Raw genomic sequence first — 27162 nt, forward strand, 5'->3', positions numbered from 1 at the left:
TGCTATAAACATTGATTGGCTATGTCCCTGTAGTATGCTGTTTTTAAGTCCTTTGGGGATAGACCGAGGAGTGGGACAGCTGGGTTAAATGGTGTTTCCATTCCCAGTTTTCCAATGATTCTCCATACTGCTTTCTAATTTTTTTTTAAACTGCACAATCATGAGTTGGAAGACAATATTGTTAAGATGGCAGTACTCCCCAGACTTATGTACAGACTACAGACTGTCAGACTCCACCTGAATTCTTTGTACAAATTAACAAACTGACTTTACATTTTGTATGAAATTACAGGAGACCTCGAGAAAATAACCAAAACAATTCTGAGGTACAAAGTAAGAAGACTCACATCCCTCAGTTTCAAAACTTAGCAGAAAACAACCTTAAAATAAAGATTGTAAAACTGGGACAAAAAGTAGGCATTAAATAAATGGAAAAGAATTGAAAGTTGAAATATGAACATGCATTTATGATGGATTGCTTTATAACAAGTGTGCTAAGAATAATGGGGAAAGAACAGTCTTTTAACAAATGATACAGACTTATGTTTGATCCTCATATCACACCCTTTACAAAAGTTAATAGAAAATAGATCAAAGAGCTAAATGAAAAGAACAAAACCCATAAACTCTTAAAGGAAAATATAGGAGTTAATCCTCATGGCCTTGGTTTTGACAAAGGACTTCTAGATGTGACTCTAAAAGCATGAGCCACAAAAGGGAAAGTAGTCAAACTGGACTTTAGTTTTAAAAAAAAAAAATTTTTTGCCTCAAAAAACACTATCAAAAAGGTAAAAAGATGACTGGACTTATATCTATTCTATACAATAGAATAATATTATTTGGCCTTAAAACGGAATGAAATGTTGATACAAGCTATAAGCATTGATGAAATTGAATGAAATGTTGATACAAGCTATAAGCATTGATGAAATATATATAATAAAAGTAGGGTATATATATATTAGAGGGGGTAGGTTAGTATGTTAGATATATTAAATGCATTTTTTGGTGTTATGGTTTAAATCTAAATGTCCCCCAAAAGCTCCCTAATACAGCAGTGTTCAGAGGTGGGGCCTTAGGGAGGTGATTTGATTATGAGGGCTCTGACATCATGAACAGATAAATCCATTGATGGATTCAAAACTTAAATGAGGGCCAAAATTGTGGCTCAGTGGTAGAGCGCTTGCCTAGCATGTGCAAGGCACTGGGTTCGATCCTCAGCACCACATAAAAATAAATAAATTAAATGATGTATTGTGTCCAACTACACCTAAAAAAAATTTTTTTTTTTTAATGGGCTGTTGAGAGAAGGTAAAAATTTTAGGAATTGTGGTCTACTTAGAAGTAGGTCACTGGGGACATGCCCTTGGAGGGTATATTTTGAACTCCACTGCTCCCTCTCTCTTTTGCTTCTGACTCTGCAGTAAGGTGAGCAGCTTTCCTCTGCTATGCCTTCCACCATAATGTACTTGCCTTGCCATAGACCTAAAAGCAACTGGGACAAGCAACTATGAACTGAAAACCTCTGAAACTATAAAACAAAAAAAACCTAAGGAGGAACTTTAAGTTGATTTCTCTCAGGTTTTTTGTCACAGTAATGGAAAGCTAACACACTAAAGACATTTTCAATTTACAGTAGATTTATCAGGATGTAATTCCATAATTCAAATAGCATCTTTTTAAATACACTAAAACCATTGAATTGTACACTTTACATGGGTCAATTTTATGGTATACAAATTATATTTCTAAGACTACTTTTAATAAATATGGAAACTTTAGTAATAGTATAGGGAAGTAATACCAGCATGTGTAATAATAGTATAGGGAAGTAATACCAGCATGTGTAATACAGATTAAAAAAAAAAAATAGCCAGGCATGGTGGAGCACGCCAGTAATCCTAGAGACCTGGGAGGCTGAGACAGGAGGATGACGAGTTCAATGCCAGCCTCAACAATTTAGCAAGGCCCTAAGCAACTTAGTGAGACCCTGTCTCCAAATAAAAATATAAAAAAGGGGGCTAAGGATGTGCTTTAGTGGTTAAGCTTCCCTTTGTTAATCCCCAGAACTCCCCCCAAAAAATTAATAGGGTTTAGTATAGGAAATTTGGTATATTTAAAACAATCACAAGTAAGAAATCTTCAAGATAGGGATAAAAAGCATTCCTCAAATTAAGAAGTGTCTCAATAAATAGAAAATAAAAGTAAACCCATCCTGACAATAATGAACTTCATACAGTGTACCAACAAACTATAGTACAACAAAAGCTACCAGGAGCCAAAGAACATTAAAAAGAAAAAAAAAAAAAAAGATCAAACTTTTGAGGGGCTGGGGATGTGGCTCAAGCAATAGCACGCTCCCCGGGCATGCATGCAGCCTTTCGATCCTCAGCACCACATACAAATAAAGATGTTGTGTCCACCGAAAAATAAAAAATAAATATTAATATTCTCCCAAAAAAAAGAAAAAAACTTTTGAAAGCTTATAGGTAGTAAATACCACCTTTAGCTTATATATGAATGTTATATCTAAATATAGATTATAACATATTTACAGTATAGTTTCATTGGTATATAATTTAATATACATATTGTCATTTAAGAGTGAAGGGGCCAGAAAAAGACACTTCAAATAAAAGGAGAGTATTATATGTGGTAGATTGATGACAAAAAGATCCTCAGTTTTCTATGCCATTTTAACTGCAGTAGGCCCCCCTTCATTCACAGTTTGGCTTTCCTTGATTTCACACATGGGATGGCTAGGATTTAAAAAAATAATAAGTATTGACAAGGGTGTGGAGAAATTGGGACTCTTGTACATTGCCAATGGCTATGCAAAATAATGCAGTTGCTGGGGAAAATGATTTGGTTGTTCTGAAAAAAGGAAAGCATAGAATTACCCTTAAACCTAGCACTTACAGCCGGCTGCAGTGGCACATGCCTGTAATACCAGCTGCTCAGGAGGCTGAGGCAGGAAGATCTTGAGTTCAAAGACAGCCTCAGCAAAAGTGAGGCACTAAACAGTTCAATGAGACACCCTGTCTCTAAATAAAATACAAAATAAGGCTAAGGATGTAGCTCAGTGGCCAAGTGCCCCTGAGTTCAATCCCTAGTGCAAAAAAAAAAAAAAAAACACTAGCATTTATATCTCAGCTGTATGCCCTCCAATGATGAAAATGGATGCAAAGCCAGGCATGGTAGGTAGCACACAACGGTAGTCCTAGCTATTCAGGTGGCTGAGGCAGGAGTATCACTTGAACTGGGGAGTTCAAGACCAACTGGGGCAACATGGTGTGAAGGCATCCTCCTCCCTCACAAAAAAAGGGGAAAAAAACAGACTCACATACTGTATGCCAACCACAGTAGGATCTCCAAAGAAGCAAAAACAATATATGGATGAATATTTATTACACTCACAAAATTATGGAGGCTAAGAAGTCCCATGATGTGCTGTCAAACCAGTGGTGTAATTCAGCCTGAGTCTGAATGCCCACGAACCAGGAGCTACAAGGTCCAAGGGTAGGAGAAGATGTGTGTCCCAGGTAAAGACAGGAGGGAAAAAATTTATACTTTCTCTTTTTTGTTCTATTCAGGTTTTGATGGAATAATGATGCCTATGATATTGGTGAGGGTGGATCTTCTTTACTTAAATAATAATCTCTGGAAATACCTCATAGACACACTCAAAAATAATGGTTTTATGAGCTACCTAAAAGCATCCCCTAACCCACTTAGGTTAGTACCTAAAATTAACCATCACAGCAATGTTCTTAATAGTAGTATTTCTAATTATCCAAAAGTTGGGGAAAAACCCATGTATCCATCCACAAGATGGATGGAAAAACAAATGTAGTCTATACATTCAAAGACGTATCATTCAGCCACAAAAAGGAATGAAGTCCTGATAACAAGGAGAAACTTTGAGCATGTGCCAAGTCAAATCAGTCAGACATGAAAGGAAGAACCTTACATGATTCCACTCATATGAAATACCTAGGCAAATTCATAGGGATAGAAAAGAGGTTAGAGGTCATCAGAGGATGAAGTGGACAAGAAATGATGAGTTACTGCTTAATGGTTACAAAGTTTCCATTTGGGTTAAGGAAAAAAAGTCTTGAAATTCTAGATAGTGATAATGATTGCGTGACATTTTGAATGTAAATCATGCCACTGAATAGTACATGTAAAGTAATGATTAAAATGGAAATTTTTAGGTTACATAAATGTTACCACAATGTTTAAAATCTTATTTACAGAGAATTGCAAAGTGAGTCTCACCTGCCTGTATCATATTTATTAAAGCTGTTATTTGGTGCTTACCATTCCATAGGTGTTATTGTATAATATTAACTCAGGTCAAGAGACATTGACATTAACCTAAATGTCAGTAACCACATGTGGCTAGCTAGTAGGTTCTCCATTGAACAATGAGGATTTTAATAAAGATACTATGTTGTATCACTTTGGGAAATATTTGTTATTATCTAGTAGAGTTTCAAGATTCCCTGCCCTAGCTTCTGACCCAGTGACTCCTCCCCTGGCCCTGTTCTAGAGAAGCACAGGCATGCTGTATCAGCTTAAATGTACAAGAATGTTTCTGGCAGAATCAAGCTAAATTGAAATAGCCTGAATTTCCAATTACATCTGTGGTCTCTCTGTAAACAATGCAATTATGCTCAGTTATAAAAACAAATGAATATAACTATATTCAACATAGATCAAATCTTTAAGTAAAAACAAAAGAAACATGAGTCTATTTATAAATATTTTAAAGCAAAAAAACTCCTCTAATAAATGGATATTATTACATAAGTAATAAACCCATAATAACAAACAAGGATATGGATTAGCATGAAAGTGAGGTAGTGGTTCTCTCTCACGGAGACAAAATAATTACAAAGTAATTATTTGCCTTACAAATATTCATGGTATCCAGTATTCACACTTCATGCACTTTTCCTGACTGTATTATTTTTCACAAGAAGGTTAAATAAATATTTTAAATGTAGAACTTATGACTGGTGGAATGAGATAGAGTCAGACAGGAAGGCTGAGAACACCAAGATGTTAGGTAACGAGAGTCAAGCACTATGCTAAGATTTGATGTGTTCCCCAAAGTTCATGTGTCAGAAACTTAATCCCCAGTCAACAATGTTGGGAGGTGCAGCCTAATGGTCTTGAGGTAGCTTGGTCTTGAAGGTTCTGCCCTCATGAATGTATTACGGTCATATCTTGAGAATTGGATCAGTCATCTCAAATGTGGATTTGCTAAAAAGAGATTTGGGCTCCGCTTCCTCTATTGCTCTTGCCCTTTCTTGTTCTTCCACTTTCTGCCATTGGATGAAGTGGCAGGAAAGCCCTCTCTGGAAGCCAGAGCCATGGTCTTAGACTTGCCAGCCTGTAGAAATGTCTTGATAAATTATCCGGTCTGTAGTATTCTATTAACACAAAATAAACCTAAGACTCATGGTTATTTCTTGGTGATTGGGCAATGAATTAATTTATTTTTTAATGTGCATTTCCTTTTTTTTCATACAATAGTTTATATTGCTTTAAAAAGAAAATAATGTAAGAGCTGAGGTTGTAGCTCAGTGGTAGAGCACTTGCCTAGCATGTGTGAAGCTCTGGGTTTGATTTTTAGCACCATATAAAAATAAATAAAATACAGGTAATAATTTTAAAAAAATATTTTTTTAAATAATGTAATATATGACGAATTATGAAAGAAAAGTCATAGGATCACCTCAATACATGCAAAAAAAGCATTGGATAAAATCAAATGTTTTCTTCAAGAAAAAAACTCTAAGCAATCTACAAACTCAAGGAAACATCCTCAATGAAAACTAGGTACAGGGGCTGGGATTATGGCTCAGCGGTAGAGTGCTCGCCTAGCACATGCGAGTCCCAGGTTCGATCCTCAGCACCACATAAAAAAATATATTGTGTCCACCTACAACTGAAATATAAATTTAAAAAAATAAATAAAAATCTAGGTGCAGAAAATTTAGAGCATCCTAGTAACACAGGAGACAGAGGTAGGAGGATCAAAAGTTTAAGGCTAGCCTGCAACATCGTAAAAAAAGCCCTGTCTCAAAAAAAAAAAAAAAAGGAATAGGGGTGGGGTGTAGCTCAGCCGTAAAGCACCCCTGAGTTTAATCTCCAGTACAAAAAAAAAAAAAAAGGAGGGGAGAGAAATTTTGGAGTAAGAATTTTACTGATTAAACATTAAAATCTTTCTCTTTAGGACTGGGGACAGATAAAAAGCCTCACATTCACAGATGGATTCTATTCAACATTATACTGGAGACTTTAACTAGAACAGCAGAGCTAGAAAAAAAAATTGAAAATTATAAAAATTAGGAATAAATAAAACTAGGCATTTTTTTCAGAATACAAAATAAATATGTAAAATATCAGTTGTATTTCTATATATCTGCAATAGTTAGAAAATCTTAAAATGCTAAATATGTAATTTATCAAGCAGGGCAGAGGTGCACACCTGAAACCCCAGCTGCCGAGAAGGTTGAGACAAGAGGATCACAAACTTGAGGCCAACCTGAGCAATTTAGTAAGAACATGTCTCAAGATAAAATTTTTTTGAAAAGGGCTGAGGATGTAATTGTAGAATACTTGCCTAGGATGGATAGACAAGGCTCTGGGTTCAATCCCCAGTACTGGGAAAGAAGAAAATAAAAGGTGAAATTAAGGGATAATATTCCAGAAATACGATTAAAAAAATCATAATCCCAACAGTTTTGTTTTGTTGGGGGTGGAGGTGTATGAGAAAAAGAATCTTTTTACAAACTGAATGTAAAATGAATTTGGATACGTCAACAAACTAGAAAATCCAGATGAAATCAACAAATTTCTAGAAATACACAGACTAAATCATGAAGAAATAGCAAATCAGAATACACCTTGTCCTAGCTCAGCAGTTCTAACAATGCCAGGCACAGTTCAGCAGACAGCTGACTTCCCCTCAGAGCCTCACTCACATGACAGGAAGAGAGAGCGCTCGCTCTCTTCTTCTAAGGACTCTGCTCTCCGCATGACCAATTACCTCCCAAAGCCCCCTAGTTTAGTTTTATTTGGGGCGTGTTTGAATTTTCTAGACATAAAAAACCATACTGTAGCTGGGTGCAGTGGCACACACCTGTAATCCCAGACACTGTGGAGGCTGAGGTAGGAGTTCAAGGCCAGCCTGCACAACTGAGGAAAACCCTGTCTCAAAAAAAGAAAATTGCTGGGAATGTAGCTCAGTGGTAGCTCTGTTCAATTCTCTCTCTCTCTCTCTCTCTCTCTCTCTCTCTCTCTCCTCTCTCTCTCTCTCTCTCTCTCTCTCTCTAATGGAATAGCTCTCACTTGCTTCTTTAATGTTTCTGAGATTCATCTTGATGTGCACAACAGTGGCTCATCATATTCCTCCTGTATAGTTTTCTTTTTTTAATATTTATTTTTAGTTGTAGTTGGACACAATACCTTTCTTTTTATTTTTATGTGGTGCTGAGGATCAAACCCAGAGCCTCACACGCGCTAGATGAGCGCTCTACCGCTGAGCCACAACCCCAGCCCATCCTCCTGTATAGTTTTCTGTTGTGAAAATTCACCACAGTGTGTCCATTTTTCCATTTTTACTTTTTTAAAAATTTTTTTTTAGTTATACATGGACACAGTATCTTTGTTTATTTTTATGTGGTGCTGAGGATCGAACCCAGTGCCTCACGTGTGAAAGGCAAGCGCTCTGCCACTGAGCCATAGCCACAGCCCCTCCATGTTTACTTTTAATGAACATATGAGTTTCCCATTTTGGTTGCTATAAATAATGTTGCTGGAACTTTTTCATGCAAATCTCCTAATGCACACATGCAAGATTCCTCTGGTTAGCTATTTATTTGTGCAGTTGCTGGGTGTTACCATATGCCCCTGTGTCAGCCTTTCATCTCTGTGACCAAAATCCCTGACAGGAACAACTAGAAGGAGAGAAAGTTTATTTTGGCTCATAGTTTCAAAGGTTTCGAAGCTGTCAGTCAATGGTCAAGCTGATTCCATTGCTCTAGGCCTGAGATAAAGCAGAACTTCATGGCAGAAGGGCATGACAGGGGAAAGCTGCTTAGCCCATAACCAAGAAGCAGAGAGAGACAGGAAGGGGTTGGGGATAGTTATAGTCCCCAGGACCACACTCCCAGTGACTTACTTCCTCCAGCTAAGTCCCACATGTGTGAACTCTGTTGAGCAATCAGTAGATTAATCCATTAATAAGGTCAGAATCCTCATAAATCCAATCATGGCCTATAGGCCTCACCTCTGAATCTTGCTGCACTGGGGGCCATGATTCCAATGAACAAGCTCTGGGGGACACTCCAAACCATAACAGTGCCTGTTCAAATGCTAAAAGTAATTCAGAACTATTTTTCAAAGCTGCTGTATCAGCTTACACTCCCACCAGTATATGAGTTTCTTCCATGTTCTTGCTAACACTTGGTGTTATCAGACTTTCTAATTTTTCAATCTGGCATGTCGTAGAAACTAATTGACTACTTAATTGTTAACCTGCCCTTCGGCAATTATCCATGAGGTTGAGAATATATTTATTGACCCTTTGAGTTCCTTCTTTTTTGAAGTGCAGATTCTAATCTTTGGTCCATTTTTCTACTGAATTTTTATCTTTTTTTGTTGATTACTTATTGCTGTTGGTTTGTTAAATTCTGCTTCAAATTCTTTATCAGTTATATGCTACAACATCTGAGAGGGCCTGGAAGCACCAGGGATGCTTCAGAGCATGGTTGAGGACATCTAGGGTCCTACAGGTGGAGTCAAGGCATCTGGGCAGGGAGGCCACCATGCCTAGTGGAAACAACTTGTACACAGATGACATTTGCTTAAGGCCCTCTAATTGGACATATCTAAGAAAAAGGTAAGAAGGAAAGAGAACTACTTTCTCTGCTCAGCTCTCTTTGGAAAGATTAGATATGTTAGATTTGTTTCTGAATATTATCTTCCTTTTTAAAAAAAAATTTTGTTGTTGTTGTTTTGTTTGTTTATAGTACTGGAGATTGAATCCAGGGCACTCTCCCACTGAGCTACATCTCCAGCCCATCTGTTTGTTTGTTTGTTTGTTTAATTATTTATTTGTTTGTTTACTTATTTATTTATTTTTGAGACCATTGTTGAGTCTGGTCTTGAACTTGTAATCCCCCTACTTCGTCTTCCCAAGTAGCTGGGATTACATTGCCACCATTCCTATTTCTTTTAAACACTTTTTAAAATTTTTAAAAAGTTGTAGACAGACACAGAACCTTCATTTTATTTATTTATTCAGTGCTAAAGATCGAACCCAGTGCCCCATGTATGTGAGACAAGCGCTCTACCACTAAGCCACAACCCCAGCCCAACACCACATTCCTATTTCTGAAGACTACCTTCCATATGATTGAAATGGATTTTTGTATTTCTCCAGTTTGACCAATAACTCTGCATTGAGTCTTTTTTTTTTTAATTGCTGGAGATTAAACAAACACTACCATTGAGCCACATCCTCAACCCAGCCCTGAGTCTTCGAAGGCCCACTTCTGATAAAACATAAATCTGATAAAGTACAGAGTCTTTGACGTCTCATCTCTGATATCTCTGAGCAAGGAGTGGGAGGCTTTTGGTGGATGCATGTCTGAGTGAAATAGCCTTCCTTTTCCATGCCTGATCCCTTTAAAATTTTGAAATATCTTGAAGAATTTAGAAACCTCATCTAATGAGAATATTCATAATGAGTCTGTCCTTCAAGAGATAAAGTTGATCTGTACTTCTCTGGGAATCATTCAAGAACAGCAGTTCAAAGCTTAAAATGGGTTTTCCTTTTATTATCTCCAACAGTTGATAGATCTGTCTTGCAGAGCAGCGACTTGGCAATGCTTGGTTCTTCATTTCAGCTATATGAAAATACAGTTCAGGAAAATGAATTCTGAGGCTGTAGACATTTGAAACCTTATTTGGCTCCTCATTACCTCATTCGTTAGGGCGGGAAGCACTCTGGCTGGGGATCACATGTTTTGGCCTAGGGAGGGGGTGACTGACTATTTTGTTCTCCGACTGATCAGGCCTTGGAGCCGGGTGGAGAAGCCCTAAAAACAGTCATTTCTTGGCTGTATCGGGCAGGTGGGAGGGTCCCTTTCTGTAGCCTGGGTCTGCTTTATAATTGAGAAAAGGAAACCAGGTCCCTGGAGATTGGCCTCACCAGTTATAATGGCTGTGTTGTGAGGAGAGTGGATAAAGGCCCAAGGAAAACTTCCAGGAGGTTGGAATTTATTCCACTTGTTTACATTTGCTCAAAGACAGAACTGGTGTCTGGGAGTGTGGCTCAGTGGTAGAGACTTGCCTAGATGCATGAGGCCCTGGGTCCCCTCCCCAGCACTGGGAGGGGGAAGATACCATGATACTGAAGTGTGCTCTTGTATATAAAGTTTGTCAACTTGTCTCCAACTTAGCATCCCCAGGTCCCAGTTCTCACCCAGATTGAGTGTCACTTCCCCCCTATAGTCTGTGTACGTTAATTTGGTCAACGATTGAGAAAAAGTCAGGTATCTGTCCTCTTTCTTTCCCTCTTTCAACCAATGTTCTTAAAGTGTTATTTGCCAGAAAATGTGCCAAGGTAAGGGATAAAATATAAAATGAATAATAAATAATTTTCCCTTCAACAAACCTTTATTCGGAAGTAATTGGTGTATGCTGGTTACATGATTGTTCACCTTTTGTGGGGATTCATTCAGATGATCACTTACAATTTCTTTTTGACCTGTACTGGGGATTGAACCCAGGCCTTCATACAAACTAGGCAAGTGCTCCATCACTGAGCCACACCCCCAGCTGTATTTATGCACTTTTTTAATAAGAATTTTATAATTTGATAAAAATTTACATTCAAAAACCACAATCTAGGGCTGGGATTGTGGCTCAATGGCAGAGTGCTTGCCTTGTACGTATGAGGCCCTGGGTTTGATCCTCAAAACCACAGAAAAATAAATAAAATAAAGGTATTGTGTCCAGCTACAAAAAAAATAAAAAAAAAATATATATATATATATATATATATTTTTTTTAAGAAAGAAAGAAAACCACAATCTACAAATATTTATTTTTAAAAGCCTTTATTAAATTGGAAACTCCAGAGTGAAAGTTTCTTTTAGGGTCAAGGCACATTGGAACTAGGTTCTGGTACCTTTTTTCTAGTGTTTTTCCTGTTTCTTCCAGAAATCCTGGCACCACTTTGCCCCCAAACAGCCCTGTAAAGAGCATAACCTCAAAATATTCAAGAAATAAAATACTTTGTTTTTGTGTTTTCTGAAGTTAGGGGAAAACATGTAATAGAAAACTAGAGCTCTTCCTCCACAAAACTTCCTGAATATGAAACTTGTGTCTCACCTTGTATTTTCCATGAGTTAAAAGATCTTGGAGCTGGGTGCTGTGGTACAGGCCTGTAATCCCAGCAGCTCAGGAGGCGGAGACAGGAGGATTATGAGTTCAAAGCCAGCCTCAGCAAAAGCCTAAGCAACTCAGTGAAACCCTGTCTCTAAAAAAAAAAAAATACAAAATAGGGCTAGGGATGTGGCTCAGTGGCTGAAGAGTGCCCCTAATTTCAATCCCCGATACCACCCCCCCAAAAAAAAAAGATCTTGGAGAATTTCATCCACCCAAAAAACATTTTTGGGGACTGTTTAAGATAATTTTAAAAATTGTTCTAAGATGTCAACGGGCTCTGCACTATTTAAATGTGCTATGACTAGCTCAAAGCATCAAGGGAGAATATTTTACATTATCACATTCTTCTTAGCTCCTGAGGATAACTTTTAGTACGGCACAGCTGGGTGGTGGCACAATCCTGCAATCCCAGCTACTCCAGAGGCTGAGGCAGAAGGAGAGGCCAAGGCCAGCCTGGGCAACCAAGCAAGACCCTGTCTTGGGGAAAAAAGAGGGGGTGGTGGTAGGGGAGCTGGAGATGTAGCTCAGTGATAGAGAGTCCCTGGGTTCAATTCCCAGTACTGCAGGAAAATGAAAGCAAAAAGGACCAAAAGGTCACCAAAATGCACAAGGCCATAGTAAACTAGAACTTACCCTGAGAACAATTAGGACTTACTGTAATTCAGCTCTTTCCCGTTTTCTGATCTTCTTATTCACATTGATGTGTACTGATGTTTTAGCCTTCAAAAGGCTGTGGTAAACAAACCTAGTGAGCTTGCAGTTCATTTTAGGTCTCTCAGAATGATCATATAATTTATTATCCAAACCAGGCACTTTTGAAGATGAAAGGAGACGCTAAAAATAATGAACCGTGATAACTCATCTACACCAGGAGTAACCAGGGTCTGGCCCAGGCAAATCAGGACATCTGATAAGGGAGGCAGAAAAATGGAGAGATCTGTCGTCCCCTTGCCTGTTTTCAATTTGTATGTATTTGTTTCTCTTTTCTTCCAGTGCTTGGGATTGAACTCAGGGCCTCTGCACCCTTAGCAGCATTACAGTGACGTTTAATAATGACAAGTCCCGTGTGCTTTCCTCACATCCATTTTTGCTCAATCCTACCTTGACTTCCCCGCCTCACCCCTCCTCCTGGCTACCTCAATCTAGCCAATCCACCAGCTGGCCCCTGCCTTCCTTTATCTATGAAAACATACCACGTTCGGGCTCAGCAGTAGAGTGCCGACCCAGCTCAAGCCAGGCCCTGGGTTTCTTCCCAACACACCCCCCTCCAAAGTTTTTTTTAATTAATTAATTAAACCTCCCAGGTCACATTAATTGCTCCCTCTTCTCATGCAAATCACACTCATTTTTTAATATCATGGCTGATTTAAAACAAAACCAAATTAAATGAAAAAAGAGGACACTGAGGTCCACCCCACTTCACAATCTTCTCAATGTCTCAAGCTCTTTTTCTTTACTGTCTCCCAGGTGTACTCTGTGTGTGTGTGTGTGTGTGTGTGTGTGTGTGTTTCCTATGCTATCTTCTATTTACTGAGTGTCACTTTAACAGGGGTGTATCTTGCTTAAGATGATAAAGAATTAGATATGCTTTTCTCTGGCTCCATTCTGCCTTGTTCAGTGTGCAGTGTGCATTCAATGCAGCATTCTAACTGACTAAACACATCCCTTTCCTGGGACCTCGGCGGCAGTGCTGGGGAATCGAACCTAGGGCCTCAGGCAAGCATGCACATGCTCTACCGCTGAGTTAAACCCATGAGCTCTAAAACAAAAATTTTATTTTCCTTGTACTGTGGCTTGAATCCAGGGACATATACCACTGAGCTACATTCCCAGCCCTTTTTAAAATTTTTATTTTGAGTAAGGGTCTTGCTAATTTACCCATACTGGCCTTTGAACTCAAGATCCTCCTATCTTCGCCTCCTTTCCCCACAGTAGCTGAGATTAAAGGTGTGCACTACCACAACCCCACAAAACAAATCTTTTCTCTTTTAGTACCTGGGATTGAATCCAGCCAGAGGCACTTCACCATTAAGCCACATCCCAAGCCCTTCTTATTTTGAAAAAGGGTTTCACTAAGTTGCTTAGGGCCTGGCCAAGGCTGGTCTTGAACTCAAGATCCTCCTGCCTTGGCCTCCCAAGCCACTGGGACTATAGATGTGTATCACCATGCTTGGCAATGACAGCCATGAAATTCCAAGAACATTTCCTCCCCTTCCTCAAAATGTTGCATTTTCTTATTGTTCCCTGATTTTCATTAAAATATAATTAATCTTCATTTTCATTGATTCCCAATTCGTGAATTTGCTTACTTGCTAAAATTTATGCATAGCCTCGATACCCGTACCCATGGCATTTCATGGTCATTTGTGTGACATGGGCAGAGTGGTGAAAAATTTGTCACCAGTGGGTATGTTCCCAGCTGAGGCCCAGCAGGGAAATCCATTGCCTTCTTGTTCCAGTTCATGGTATAAATAAGTATCTTTTTCATGGTGAATTTGGTGCCACATTTTTTTGGATTCTTGTACTTTCTGTTGGTGATTTCGATGTTTAAAATGGTTCCCAAACATAGTGCTGAAGTGCTGGCTAATGATATATACATATAAATAATATGACATACATATATATGACAATTTACATAATTATTATATATATGATGTTTATATATAAATATATATATGGTTGTAGATGAACACAATATCTTTATTTATTTTTATGTGATGCTGAAGATTGAACCCAGTGCCTCACTTGTGCTAAGCAAGCACTCTACCACTGAGCCACACCCCCAGCCCAATGGCTAATGTTCTTAAGCACAAGGAGGCTAGTGCATTGTGGAGAAAATGTGTGTCAGATAAATTAAGTGTCTTCAAACAGAAACATGCAGAAAACAAAATCATGTGTTGACTGATTAACAAAAACATCATGACCAGAGGCTTATAGGAACCTAACCCTAGTGGCATTTGTTCAGTATTTGCAAGTTTGGTATTCACAGCAATTTTATAGAATGTAAATACTGCAAAAAGTGAGGACTGAACTTAAATAGATTTGCACAATCTGAAATACTAGAGAAAATGTGCTCAAGAATAATCCATACTAGGCTGAGTCTGAATCAAGATTATGCTAACATGTAGTAATTTACTCCCATAATCATCAAACACATTCTGCCCATTGAGAACATTTTGTTTATTCTAGATCAACTCCATTCTATAAATAAACGATGAACTATTACATAGTTTTGATGTGGCTTATATATGAAGACGTTACTGCCTAAGCTATTGTAATTCTCTTGGAAACAACTCAAAGAGCCTATTTTTGCCAGTTATTTCTTATGACAGAAAAATGTGTCCAAAACCACACTGTAAGAGTGACAGCGATGGATGCTCAAATATGGAATACGGCACTCACTGCAGGAGGTATTCTTAGGCCTAAGGAACATCTGGAGGAAAAAAAAAATCAAGGACTAATTGGAATTAGTAACTAATTTCATCTTTTTTTGAGGAAAAGGATATTTAACATTGAATTGCCTGATGTTCTGAATTAATTTTTGTAGAGTTATTAATCCTTCTGAAGAGCTTGTTAGATTGCTCTAAATTCCTTTGCATGTTGAGTATAAAATCCAAACAATAAGCTGAGCTATGTGGTTTTGGGGGGAGCAGTAGGAAGAGAACTGGGCTAAAAGTCTGGAGCACATTTAGGGTTATTCCAATTGAATCTGCATGTGTGTTCCTTATACTTCTTGTTTGGAAAGAAGAACTATAATAGATGGTCAGCTTCAGTGTTGTTTGGCACACAAAAAAAGGGTGATAATCTCCTTAACTTTGCCACAAATGGTGTGTCACAAGAACAATTGCGTATATTCATCCCTCATTTCCTACATGCCCTCTGCCGAGTGTTTGCATGTGGCAACTCAACTAAATTTCCTGCAAGAGCCACAAGAAGCATTCTGAAGCCAGACATGGTGGTGCTCTCCTATAATCCAGTGACTCGGGAGTCTGACACAGGAAGATTAAAAGTTGGAAGCCAGCCTCAGCAATTTAGCAAGACACTGTCTCAAAAAAATGGAAAGGCTTGGATGTTGTTCCATGGTAAAGTGGGCGAGGTTCCATCCACATTACAAAAAATAAAAATAAAAAAATAAAAAAAGGTATTCCAATTTTCAGAGAAGAAAATCGAAGCAAGAGGGGCTTATTGTTTGTCCAAGATCATTTTGGTAAGAGGATGAGAGCACTATAATTAAAAAAAAAATTGTAGTTGTAAATGGACAGAATGCCTTTATTTTACTTGTTTATTTTTATGTGTTGCTGAGTATCAAACCCAGTGCTTCACTCATGCTAGGCATGCGCTCTACCACTAAGCTACATTCCCAGGCCGAGAGCACCATAATTTGAACAATACACCAACTCTGTTGCATGAACACTTACACAATTTTTTTCATGAATGTTTTTATGCATGATTTCAGCTTCTCACAGTTTAAAATTCTCAGGTGACAGTGTACAATGTATTAAGGCATGCTCCCTTAGTCAATGTTTTAAAATTTCTTCTTTACATCTCTAAAGAATAATCATTAAAATAATGGCCCTATGGGCTGGGGATGTAGCTCAGGGGCAGAGAGCTAGCCTAGCAATGCAGAGGTCCAGGGTTCCATCCCAGCACTAACAAACTTCTTCAATGACCATAATCCTTAAGAATGTATTATCTAATCAACCAATTGATAATGATCTGTTTTGGCTTCAGAAGATATCAAGACTTTATGTATGACGAATGTGACATTCGCAGATAAATAAGAAAAATTGAAGAAGAGCAAGTATTTTTTGTTTTGTTTCCACCCAATTGGAAACTAAAGCCATTGACAAGACAGAAAGATAGATGTCACTTATAAATTTTAAAGTTTGAGACCATAAATTTTTTACCAAGGTGCCTTGTCAAAAGGCAAAGTCTACCTCAGATGGAATTTTCAAAATTGTATCAAGTAATTCCTTGCTTCCAAAATCCAGATCAGGCTAGATGGTGGAGCCAGTTAATAATTCTTTTCTGCCTCTCCCTGATAGGAGTTTGACAAACTGGATTTTTTTTTTTTTTTTTAGTGAAAGGTGTCATCACTAATTTATGAATTTGCATAAAATTTTCTTAGGGTGTTAAGTGTTTCTAACATGTCTTGTGGACTTTACAATAAGAATTTATTCAAGATATCTCATCTTGATTGGTCATGTAGCTCACTGCCCCCAAAAGAAAAGTGTCCCCAAATGCACACAGCCCGATGAGCCTCTGATATCATGGCTAACAAGCAAATGGATTTTATGAAATAGTTTCACCTTGGATTTCTGCTTTAGGTAAAATGTTCACACAATGAAGCATATAAATTACTATGGGACACTTTTGCTTTAAATTAGAAGAAATTCAGATAGTTATAGGAAACTAACAGTTTTCTAGTGCTCATTTAAGGTATTAAAATATATAAAACACTTTGTGATAATCCAGTGACTCGGGAGTCTGATATTTAGTGTTGCTTAGGGATGTAGCTCAGTGGTGGTGAGTTCCTAGCATGCTCAGGGCTAGGAACAAAGATGAGGGACCAAGAGCACAGGAAGCCCAGGTAAGTCTCATGATTCTCACCCCCGCCCCCACCAGGGGTTGAACCCAGAGGCACTTTACCAAGTGCCACATCCCCAGCCTATTTTATTTATTTATTTTTTTTATTTTGAGACAGAATCTCGCTAAGTTGCATAGGGCATCAACTAAGTGCTGAAGCTGGCTTTGAACTTGCGATCGTCCTGTCTCAGCCCCCAAACTGCTGGGATTTCAGGCATGTGCCACTGTGCCTAGCTAAGTCTCATGATTCTTGATCACATCCTAGGTGTGAATTGGCTTCTCTTGATCCATTTTCCTGTGCCCAGATGGTCAGCAAGTTGGTGGGGGAAGTATCCTGTGCTGCTGCCTCAGGAATGGTCACCACCCTCCTCTCAGACAAACGAGAGCGTGTCTGGGTTTCCTGGAAGCTCAGCAGGTTCACTGCTTCCCAGAGAAGTGTCACTGAGTGCAGAGCCTTATAACAAGTGAATGAGGAGATGGATTTTTGCTTTAGGTAAATTGATCACACATTTAAGGGTGTAAGTTACTATGGGACACTTGCTTTCAAACACAGAAGAAATTCAGACCCATGTGGTCCCATCGTCCCAGATGTGGTACACATCTGTAATCCTAGATACTCAGGAGGTTGACACAGGAGGTTCTCAAATTTGAGGCCAGGCTTGGCAAGTTAGCAAGCATGACCTTGTCTCAAAAATATATATAAAAAGGACTGGAGGTGTAGCTCAGTGGTAGATTCCCATTACGGCAACAATACTTACATGTACCAGTATGCACCTTTATAACAGTAATAATTACATATAATTATATATCAGTAATAACAAAACTATAACATATTATTAATATTTAATATAATCTACAAATTCTAGATTATGATTTCCAAACTATTTTAATGCACCTGTGTCAATTTTGTTGCAATATTCACAGAAATTGAAAACTTAAAACTTAATGGATTAAAGTAGTTGGCAGTGTATAAAGATTTTACAATCAGTGCGGTATATTGATGAAGGCATTTCCAGCTACTAGACAGGCTGAGGCAGGAGTATCCCTTGAGCCCACAAGCTTGAGACCAGCCTGGGTAACATAATGAGGCCCCATTTCAGAAAACAAAAATGAATTCACACTTGCAGCCTTCTGCCATCCATATCCACATTTTTGCTTATGGCTAGGACCAGACGACTAGCCCATTAGTCTATTAATGTGCTTAAAAACTCCATACCCTTGGGGCTGGGGATGTGGCTCAAGCGGTAGCGCGCTCTGCTGGCATGCGTGTGGCCCGGGTTCGATCCTCAGCACCACATACAGACAAAGATGTTGTGTCCGCCAAATACTAAAAAATTAAAAAAAAATTAAAAAAAAAAAAAAAAAACTCCATACCCAACTGGGTGTGGTGGCATACACCTATGATCCCAGCAGCTTGGGAGTCTGAGGTAGGAGGATCGTGAGTTCAAAGCCAGCCTCAGCAAAAACAAGGTGCTATAAGGAACTCAGTGAGACCCTGTCTCTAAATAAAACACAAAAAAGGGCTGGGAATGTGGCTCAGTGGTTAAGCGCCCCTGGATATACTCCCCAGTACCAAACCAAACTAAACCAAACAAACAAAAAAAACCCCTTCATACCTAGAAAGCACTTCCCTCTACCTGTTATTATTATTATTTTTTTTATTATTTTTTATTTTTTATTTTTTTTTTTTTGTGGCCAACTCTCTGGCTCCTGAGTTTGTTATGACCATTCTACTAGAAAGAATAAAGGAAGACTCTCCTGGGATCTTGGCCTAAAGTTTCCTGGGAACAATGCAAGAGTCAAAAGTGTTCTCTCTTCTAAGAAGGGGCTCCGAACACCAGGTATACATGGTCCTACATCTAGAGAACGGCTTCTAACAAACGTGGGCTCACTGACTGACCATACCTCAGGAACTATACACCCTTCAGTGTATGGGAATGCCTGGAAGCTCTAAACATGGGCTTACATCAGTTTTGGCTCACTCATGAATTCTCAGGGTTTTGTGTTTGTTTGTTTGTTTGTTGTTAGTACTGATAATTGAACCCAGAGCCTCACACATGCCAGGCAAGCACTCTACCACTAAAGTACATCCCCAGCCCTGATCCTCAGTATTTTTGCACAATGCCTGGCATGTAACAGATGTTCAGAATGAAATTTACTTACTGATAAATTCCATTTATAGTTGATTAAGTATAGTCACCCTTAGGTATCTATGGGGGATTGGTTCCAAGACCAAATCTGTGGATGCTCAAGTTCCTTATATAAAAAGCTGTAGTATTTGTATATAACCTGTATACATCCTCCCATATACTTTATTATTATTATGTTATTTATTTATTTATTTATTTTGATACTGAGGGTTTAACCCAGGAGTACTTTACCTCTGAGCCACATCCCCAGCTCATTTTATTTTTTATTGTAAGATAGAGTCTTGCTAAGTTGCTTAGGGCCTCGATAAGTTGCTGAGGCTGGCTTTGAACTTGCAATCCTCTTGCCTCAGCTTCCTGAGCAGCTGAGATTATAGGTGTGTGCCACAGTACCCAGTCTCCCACATACTTAAAATCATCTCTAGGGGTTACCTGTACTATCTAATACCTAGTAAATGGCATGTAAATACCATGTACAGTAGAGTGTTGCTATTCTATATTGTTTAGGTAATAATGACAAGAAAAATGTTTGTACATGTTTGATACAGACACAATTTTGCTTTTTTTAATTTTTTTTTTTTTGTGGTCCTGGGGATTGAACCCAGGGCCTTGTGCATGCAAGGCAAGCACTCTACCAACTAAGCTATATCCCCAGCCCTCAAATATTTTTGATCTATGGTTGATTGAAACTGTAGATGTAGAAACCACAGATACAGAGGCCAACTGTATAATGTTGTAGTCATCTCAATGTGCAGTTGGTCCTCAAATTTTTGGACAGCTGGCCACAGTGTCACACACCTGTAATCTGAGGCACTCTCAAGGCTGAGGCAAGAGGATGGCAAGTTCAAGAGGTCAACCTCAGCAACTTAACAAGACCCTGTCTCAACAGAAAAATTTAAAAGGACTAGGTATGTAGCTCAGTGATAAAGCGTGTAACATATACAAGACCCTTGATCGAATCCCCAGTACCAAAACAAACCAACCAACTTCTTGGACAACTTCTTAGTAGATTCAGTAGAAAAAAAAAGATTTGACTTGAGCAGTTCAACTCACTTTCAAATTTGAGAATTACCCATATGGAAGGGAAATAATTGTTAGCTGCTAGTTGTAGACAGGCATAACTTAAATGTTTCCTCCCATTTTTTTCCTTCTTTCACTTGTTTCTTCCCATGATATTTTGTGGACAAAATGTTGTTAGGGAGGATAAGGAAGTCATACAGAAAGATACAGATTGGATTACATGAGACAGCTTGTTTGTCTCCTTCGGTTATTTCCCCCCCCAGCGTGGGTCTTTTGAAGGCTGGGATGACTTCAGTCCATTATTTGCATGATCTTCCATTTAGAAAGTTCATGGACAGATTATGTCCTTACATGGTATAATATTCTGCTTGGCTCTTGTAATGTCTCGACTTAGGGGATTTTCTTTCTTCTCTTTGCAAATCAAAAGCTCAACACTGCCATCAAAGCATATGAGAAATAAAATGGACCAATGGCTTCATTTACATTGTAAGAACACAGCAGTTTTATCATCCACAAAACAATTCACAGCCAACAGTATCCTATGAGCTCACTGGAGTTTCAGTAAATGTATGCAGTCTGCAAATAACTTCATTACAGCGTTCATTAGAGCAGCCGCTCACCGAAAATATATATAGCTCTCTCCAATGTCTCTCTGAGAATACTTTGGAGGTGATTTTACCTTAACATTCTTCTGTGGAGTTATCTCATTCCCAAAAGAAATTGGTTAAGATCGGTGTAACTCAAGAATAGGCAGAAAATTTCCAAGTGGAAGGTCAAATGTCTAAACACGGAGAAGGAAAGGCAAGGGCTGGAGGGTGCGGTGGGTAGCTCTGGTAGAGCGCTTGCCTATCATGTGCAAGAACATGTACTGATCCCCAGCGCCAGACAGAAGAAGAAGAAGGGCGGGGGGGGGGGGACTCAAGACAATGCCTTTCATATTGATGGAAAAAGAAAGTTCAGACTAGGACATCAGAGGCAGAGGCTGTGAGATCACCTTTCAAACATTGGTGTATCCTGTAACAGAGTTTGATGCTGGGCTTCAGAAGCTGTTGGGAAGCGCGGAGCCTTGGCCTGTCCTGCTGCCGCCTTCGTGTCGACTTGGATGCACAAGGCAGCGCTGGGTAAAGAAAAGGGCCAGAGTTCATTTCCCCCTGAACTCCTCTCCTAAGTCCATTAAGGTTGCGGGGAGGGAATGACCACGTCTTGCAAGGAGGGAAATATGAATTGAACCCCTACTCCCTACCCTCTGGGGACTGATAACGATGTCCCTGGTTCACCCCGGGGAGCCGGCACTCAGGCACGACGTGAAAACCTCCAGACTCTCCGACTGCTGCCACTTCCCGAGGGGCCGGGGGGCGCGCCTGTTGGAAGGTGGAAGGCGGAGTCGCTCCGCTTCTGGGAAGAGACCAAAGGAATGAGTAATTGGAAATTCTGTAACCTAGACCCTTATCCCAAACCCTTTGGCTCTTTCACCCCAGATCCCCTGCCGAGAGGCAAGGGGACTGGAGACAGGAGACGTGGTGAAGGAAGAGTCACGTTTCGGAGAGGGAAGTGAAATAAAGAGGGCGGCACCCGGGGGGACCTGTGCGTCATTGAGGGACCGAGGAGAAGCGCAGGGCGCACGGGGCTGCAAAAGGAGAAGTGGGAGCGAGGAGCCGCAGGGGGCGGCCGCCGAGCGGGTGGGGGCGCGGCGAAGCGCCCGAGCCTCCGGCCTTTTCGGGCGGCGCCCCGGCAGCTGGCAACCTCGTGGCGCTAGTCGGGATCCGCCGCTCTCCGGACCCTGGCAGGAGGGGCGCGCCCGCCGCGCGCAGAATGTGGCAGTCGACCCGGCCCCGGCCCCGCGCGCTCTGGCGTTGGGTGCTGGCGATATTGACCCTTGGAGGCGCGGGACTGTGCCACGCCGGCCCGCAGTCCGGGTACCCCGCGCGGCCCAGCGCCAGGAACAAGTAAGTGCGCGCCTCCTCGCTCGTCCCAAACCCGAGAGCTTGGGGACCCCACCTATCCCTCCCCGGCCCATCTCCGGGTCCTGGAACTGGCTTGCCAAAGGCGACAAGCGACAGCTGGGGGTCCCTTATGGACTCCCCCTGGAGACTCATCTCGGTGGCCGTGCGCTCCACCGCGGGAGCCTCAAGCAGTGCCGACTCCAGAGACGCGGGACTCAGGGAGTGTCCTGCGGAGCAGCGTGATCTGGGAAGGACTCCCAGAAATTCCAGGAGCCCCTGGAGGCGTGGGTGCCTTTCTTTCCCCGGCCTTTCGTTGGGTAAAGGGGCTGTTCTCCGAAGGCACCCTTGTTACACCCTCTGGTGTCTACTGAGTTAATCTCCCGCCTCCGCAGGGGGTGACTGGTTCCTTGACCCTCGCTCCATCCGCTGCTGTATCAGCTCATTCCCTTTTCCCGGGCCTCATTGTTCTCGGGGTGGACTCTACGTCCTTCTCCCTCTCTCCCCTTCACCCCAGGAACTGGTGCGCTTACATCGTGAACAAGAACGTGAGCTGCTCTGTACTGGAGGGAAGTGAGAGTTTTATCCAAGCTCAGTACAACTGTCCCTGGAGCCAGATGCCCTGTCCATCCGCGCTGGTGTAAGTCCTGGAGCCGAGCAGCGGGCGGGGCTCACCCGGGCCTGGGCCGTGGGGGTGGGGTGGGGTTGGAGCGTCGTGTAAAGTCTCTTACACATCTAGTGGAAACCCAGCCGCTGACAAGTTTGTGCGCTGAGAGGGGCACCAGCTACTGAGCATTGAGGATGCGCAGGACTTGGGAGTTTGTGATTCCCAGGACTTAGGAGAGGATGAACAAAACCCCCACCCCCACTTCGCGCTCTCTCTCTCTCTCTCTCTCTCTCTCTTTCTCTCTCTCTCTCTCTCTCTCTCTCTCTCTCTCTCTCTCTCTCTCTCTCTCTCTCTCCCCCCCCATCTCAATTTTATTACTAACGTAAGGCAGCTGAACCTAATTAGATCCATATTGCGTGTTCTGGGGCACACAGAAGATTCTAAAATGTATACTGCTAACAACTTTTAGATGTAGGATTAACTGAGAGGTTTGGCTAGCTAGTCTCCTAAAACAAGCAAGTTTTGTCGAATAGTCCCCATAAAACGGACTTCTTCAGTATGCTACATCTCTAAATAAAAGCTTTAAGAATAATTTGCTTAAAAGTATGACTTTTCAAATTAGATTTGAGGATTTGCTAAGCGGTTGTCAGAAGAGAATGATACTTAAAGACCAGGGAAGAATTAATCATCGTTTCTCTTATAAAGATTTCACCATAAATAAAAAATAAAAGAAGAACAGGAAGTCATGCGATAAAGGACAAATTCCGTTAAACCCATCACACTCATTCGATTGTCATCAGGCAAGTCTTTGAGTTTTTGTGTAAGTCAGATATCAGAAGATGGGCCGATGTGAATAAATGGCTGTTGGGGAAACACATGTGATAGCTGAAATTGTTTTCCACTAAGAATACGTTGTTTGTCTTAGAGCACAGTTGGCAGATCTGCCTTGCAAATCTAAGGGACAGACTGAGTTTGTACTCTAGGAAACCTCCTTCCAAGGGGCAGGAGATAGGATACTAGATAGCAGATATTCAGGGTGGAGCTGTCACTGGATTTCACTTGGGTTACTGGGGGAGCTGCAAAGAGGGATGGGATAGTTCCTGTTGGACAAAACAAACCCTCAAGGTGGTGGCTGTTGGGAAACCTTAGAAGAGGTCTCTGCTTTCTAACTCATAGAGGAAAAGGCTAAAATGGAATTTCTGGCTATCACTTAGAGTAAAAAATGAGCTGTCAGAGAGATAGATACTGTCATCCCATTTTAATCTAACCAGTAAGATTTAGACCTCAGAGTCCAGGGTCAGCAGTCAGTGACACGAGAACCAAGTAAAATTTTTATGTTGTGGTAGAGAAGTGAACTAGGTCTTCAACACCTTTCGAATGATTTTGTTTGGAATTAGAATTGAATTTTTAGGAAAAAAAAATCTTCATTTCATAGAAGGACCGTATTTTGGGGTTTGTTAATATTTTTTAATACTGTGGCAACGCAGAAGTAAATGAATTTTTCATTTGGGGAATAATTATTTTTGTTTAAAAGATGACTTGTTTTTTCATTTTCTCAAATAATTTTAGCTGGGTGGAAAATCAAATGATTTTATTGTTGTATTTAACCAAAACTCAAAGAAACTTGGTCATCAGTGGGGAAGTGAATTGCCTCCAGATCTACAGGTTAATGAAAGGCAGTAGGAGTGTATTTTTGCCATCCAGTGAGAAGGACAACAGAATTGTTTTATTTATTTATTTATTTATTTATTTATTTTTGGTACTAGGGATTGAACCCAGGAAGACTCAACCACTGAGTCACAGCCCCAGCCCTATTTTCTATTTTATTTAGAGACAGTCTCACTGAGTTGCTTAGCACCTCACTGTTGCTGAGGCTGACTTTGGGCCTGCGCCCCTCCTGTCAGCTGCTGGGTTTACAGTTGTTGTCCACTGTGCATGCTAGAATTGTTATTTTAAAAATGGTAGTTGTTTCTGTTGTTTTGTTAAACCAAACCAAAATAAGTGACCTGGGTATTCTTCTTCAGTAAAAATCAGGTAAACAATTCAAGCATATTTTTACATTTTAAGTATTGCATTATAAATGTGAAAAATTTAAAATGCACAGAATGTTTTCATTGATCAACTTGAAAATCTACTTTTTTACACAATGTCTTTACTTTTTATTATTATTATTTTTTAAAAATCTATGTTTAGTTGTAGTTACACACGATACCTTTATTTTATTTTGTGGTGCTGAGGATCAAACCCAATGTCTCACATGTGAGTGGCTTTTTCTCTGAGCCCCAGCCTTCTTTATTTATTTTTATGTGGTGCTGGGATTGAACCCAGTACCTCCTACATGCTAGGCAAGCGCTCAACCACTGAGCTACAACTCCAGCCCTTCAACTTGAGAATCTTGAAGAAGCTTTGGCAGTTAATCCAATCTTGACTTTAGGGATAAGAAGGGTATGGTTTACCTTTTCTTCCTTCCTTCCTTCCTTCCTTCCTTCTTTTCTTTTCTGTTCTTTCTTTCTTCTTTCTTTTTTTTTTTTTTGTACTGGAAATTGAAGCAGGGGAGTCTTACCACAGGGCTACATCTCCAGTCCTTTTTATTCTTTATTTTGACACAGGTCTCACTAAGTTGTCAAAGCTGACCACCAATTTGAGATCCCACCTAAGTCTCCCAAATTGCTGAGATTACAGGTGTGCACCAGTGTGCCTGGCTACCTTATTTTTCAGCAACTAAATGTTTCCTATATTTAAGGATTTAGCGGATGAATGAAAACATAAGGAGAAACATTCTTTTTTTTTTCAGTTGTAAATGGACAACTGATACCTTTTTAATTTATTTATTTTTATGTGGTGCTGAGGATTGAACCCAGGGCTTCACATATTCGAGGCCATCACTCTACCGCTGAGCCACAACCCAGCCCAGAGAAACACTCTTTTTATACTTAAAGAGGATGAAGGGTTGTATCGTATGTGATTTCTTTCTTTTTTTTTCTTATATTTTTAGTTGTAGATGGACACAATGCCTTTATTTATTTGTTTTAATGTGGTGCTGAAGAATGAACCCAGTGCCTCGAATGTGCCAGGCAAGCGCCCTGCCACTGAGTCACAACCCCAGCCCCGTGATTTCTTCATCCTTTCTGATCAGTTCCTAAGCCTGCTGGAACTCTTGAGTTCACTGGTATTGTGGACACAGCCTTTGCATGGTTTGTTCCTTAGAACCAGAGACCTGCAGGAGTGAAGGTTCTTTGGAAATGCACTCTAGGGTGACCGAGGGGTAATTCTTGTCAGTGTTAGAGGAGCAGACTGAATGCTGGCTGAGATGGCTGGAGTGTTTCTGCAGCAGGGTTGGTAGGTTTGGCCCATGCAGAGCAGAACTGAGGGCTGGGGTGTAGCTCAGTGGTGGAGTGCTTGCCTAGCATGGGCGAGCCTGGGTTCAGTCCCCACTGCCAAAGGGAGAGACAGAGAGGGAGAGAGCAGAACTAATTCTTAGGGGCAGTGCAAGGGAAGAAAAGCCTGGGAAGGGGTCAGAGAGCGAAGTGAAGACATTGGAGGAGGAAATACTGTTGGAGACCCAGAAGGCTTGGAGGCTGAGACCTTCAGAAAGGCCTGGCAGGGGCAGGGTGGGGGTGGGGGTGCTGGCACTGACAGGAAGTAACTGCTCATGCAGAAAGAGACAGCAAGTCAGTGGGGTAATCGTGTGAGTTAGGGGAGTTAGTTGGAAGGAAATCCATTTACCTAGGAATCTAGGTACTTTGAAGACTGGTAGAAAAAGCAAGTTATGAGGTAGACAAGCTGGTAAAGAATTACTTAAAAATTGTACCCATTTGGGGGCAGAGTGAAGAAGCCAAATGAGAAAGACTGAATGGCCTCTGGGACTGCGGAGAATTCCCTGGGGAACAAGGGGCTTGAGGGAGGGACTCGAATCAAAGGAGAACTGCTGCACCCAGCCAAAGCATTGGGCGTGAGCAGCCTCCTTGTATGTAGAGACTGGGGGCACATGCATTTTCAGAAGGATTTATTTCTGAATAAGAAGATGCTCTTTGTATATATGAAGAACCTTAAATTCCTAAATTGTGAATTTAGATAACATTAAGTGAAACCAGGAGTGGTTTTTTTTTTTTTTTTGTTTGTTTGTTTGGTACTGGGGATTGAACCCAGGGGCATTCTACCACTGAGTCAGCCCTTTTTTATTTTATTTTGAGACAGGGTCTTGCTAAGTTGCCCAGCCTGTCCTCCAACTTGAGGTCCTCCTGCCTTAGCCTCCTGATTTGCTGGGATTACAGGTGTAATCTGTGCCTGACTGAAAGCAGGAGGTTTTTATATGATACTTGGGCATATCAAGAGCCTGGCAGGTGGAAAGCTCTGGGTTCAACCCCAGCACCACTGAAAAACAAACGAAAAC

The 27162-nt window shown here is 40.6% G+C and overlaps 1 protein-coding gene and 1 long non-coding RNA gene across 3 annotated transcripts in view; both read left to right on the forward strand.

Annotated features, from left to right (window-relative positions):
- Positions 1–8703: 8703 nt before the first annotated feature.
- On the forward strand, positions 8704–13744 carry LOC144369853 (uncharacterized). The gene is made up of 2 exons (XR_013429667.1): positions 8704–8914; positions 12279–13744. It is a non-coding gene; the product is annotated as an uncharacterized LOC144369853 (long non-coding RNA).
- A 7795-nt stretch (positions 13745–21539) lies between these two features.
- Emilin2 (elastin microfibril interfacer 2) overlaps positions 21540–27162 on the forward strand; it is a 51707-nt gene continuing 46084 nt past the window's right edge. The window contains exons 1-2 of one of the 2 annotated variants that reach the window (XM_013363685.4): positions 21540–22168; positions 22680–22802. In XM_013363685.4, the coding sequence (XP_013219139.2) occupies positions 22035–22168; positions 22680–22802 (257 nt within the window). In that variant the 5' untranslated portion in view covers positions 21540–22034. The remainder of the gene's footprint in view (positions 22169–22679; positions 22803–27162) is intronic. The other variant, XM_005337119.5, reaches the window with a different exon arrangement.

The sequence above is a fragment of the Ictidomys tridecemlineatus genome, chromosome 13 (assembly GCF_052094955.1).
Source record: "Ictidomys tridecemlineatus isolate mIctTri1 chromosome 13, mIctTri1.hap1, whole genome shotgun sequence".
Lineage (NCBI taxonomy): Eukaryota > Metazoa > Chordata > Mammalia > Rodentia > Sciuridae > Ictidomys > Ictidomys tridecemlineatus.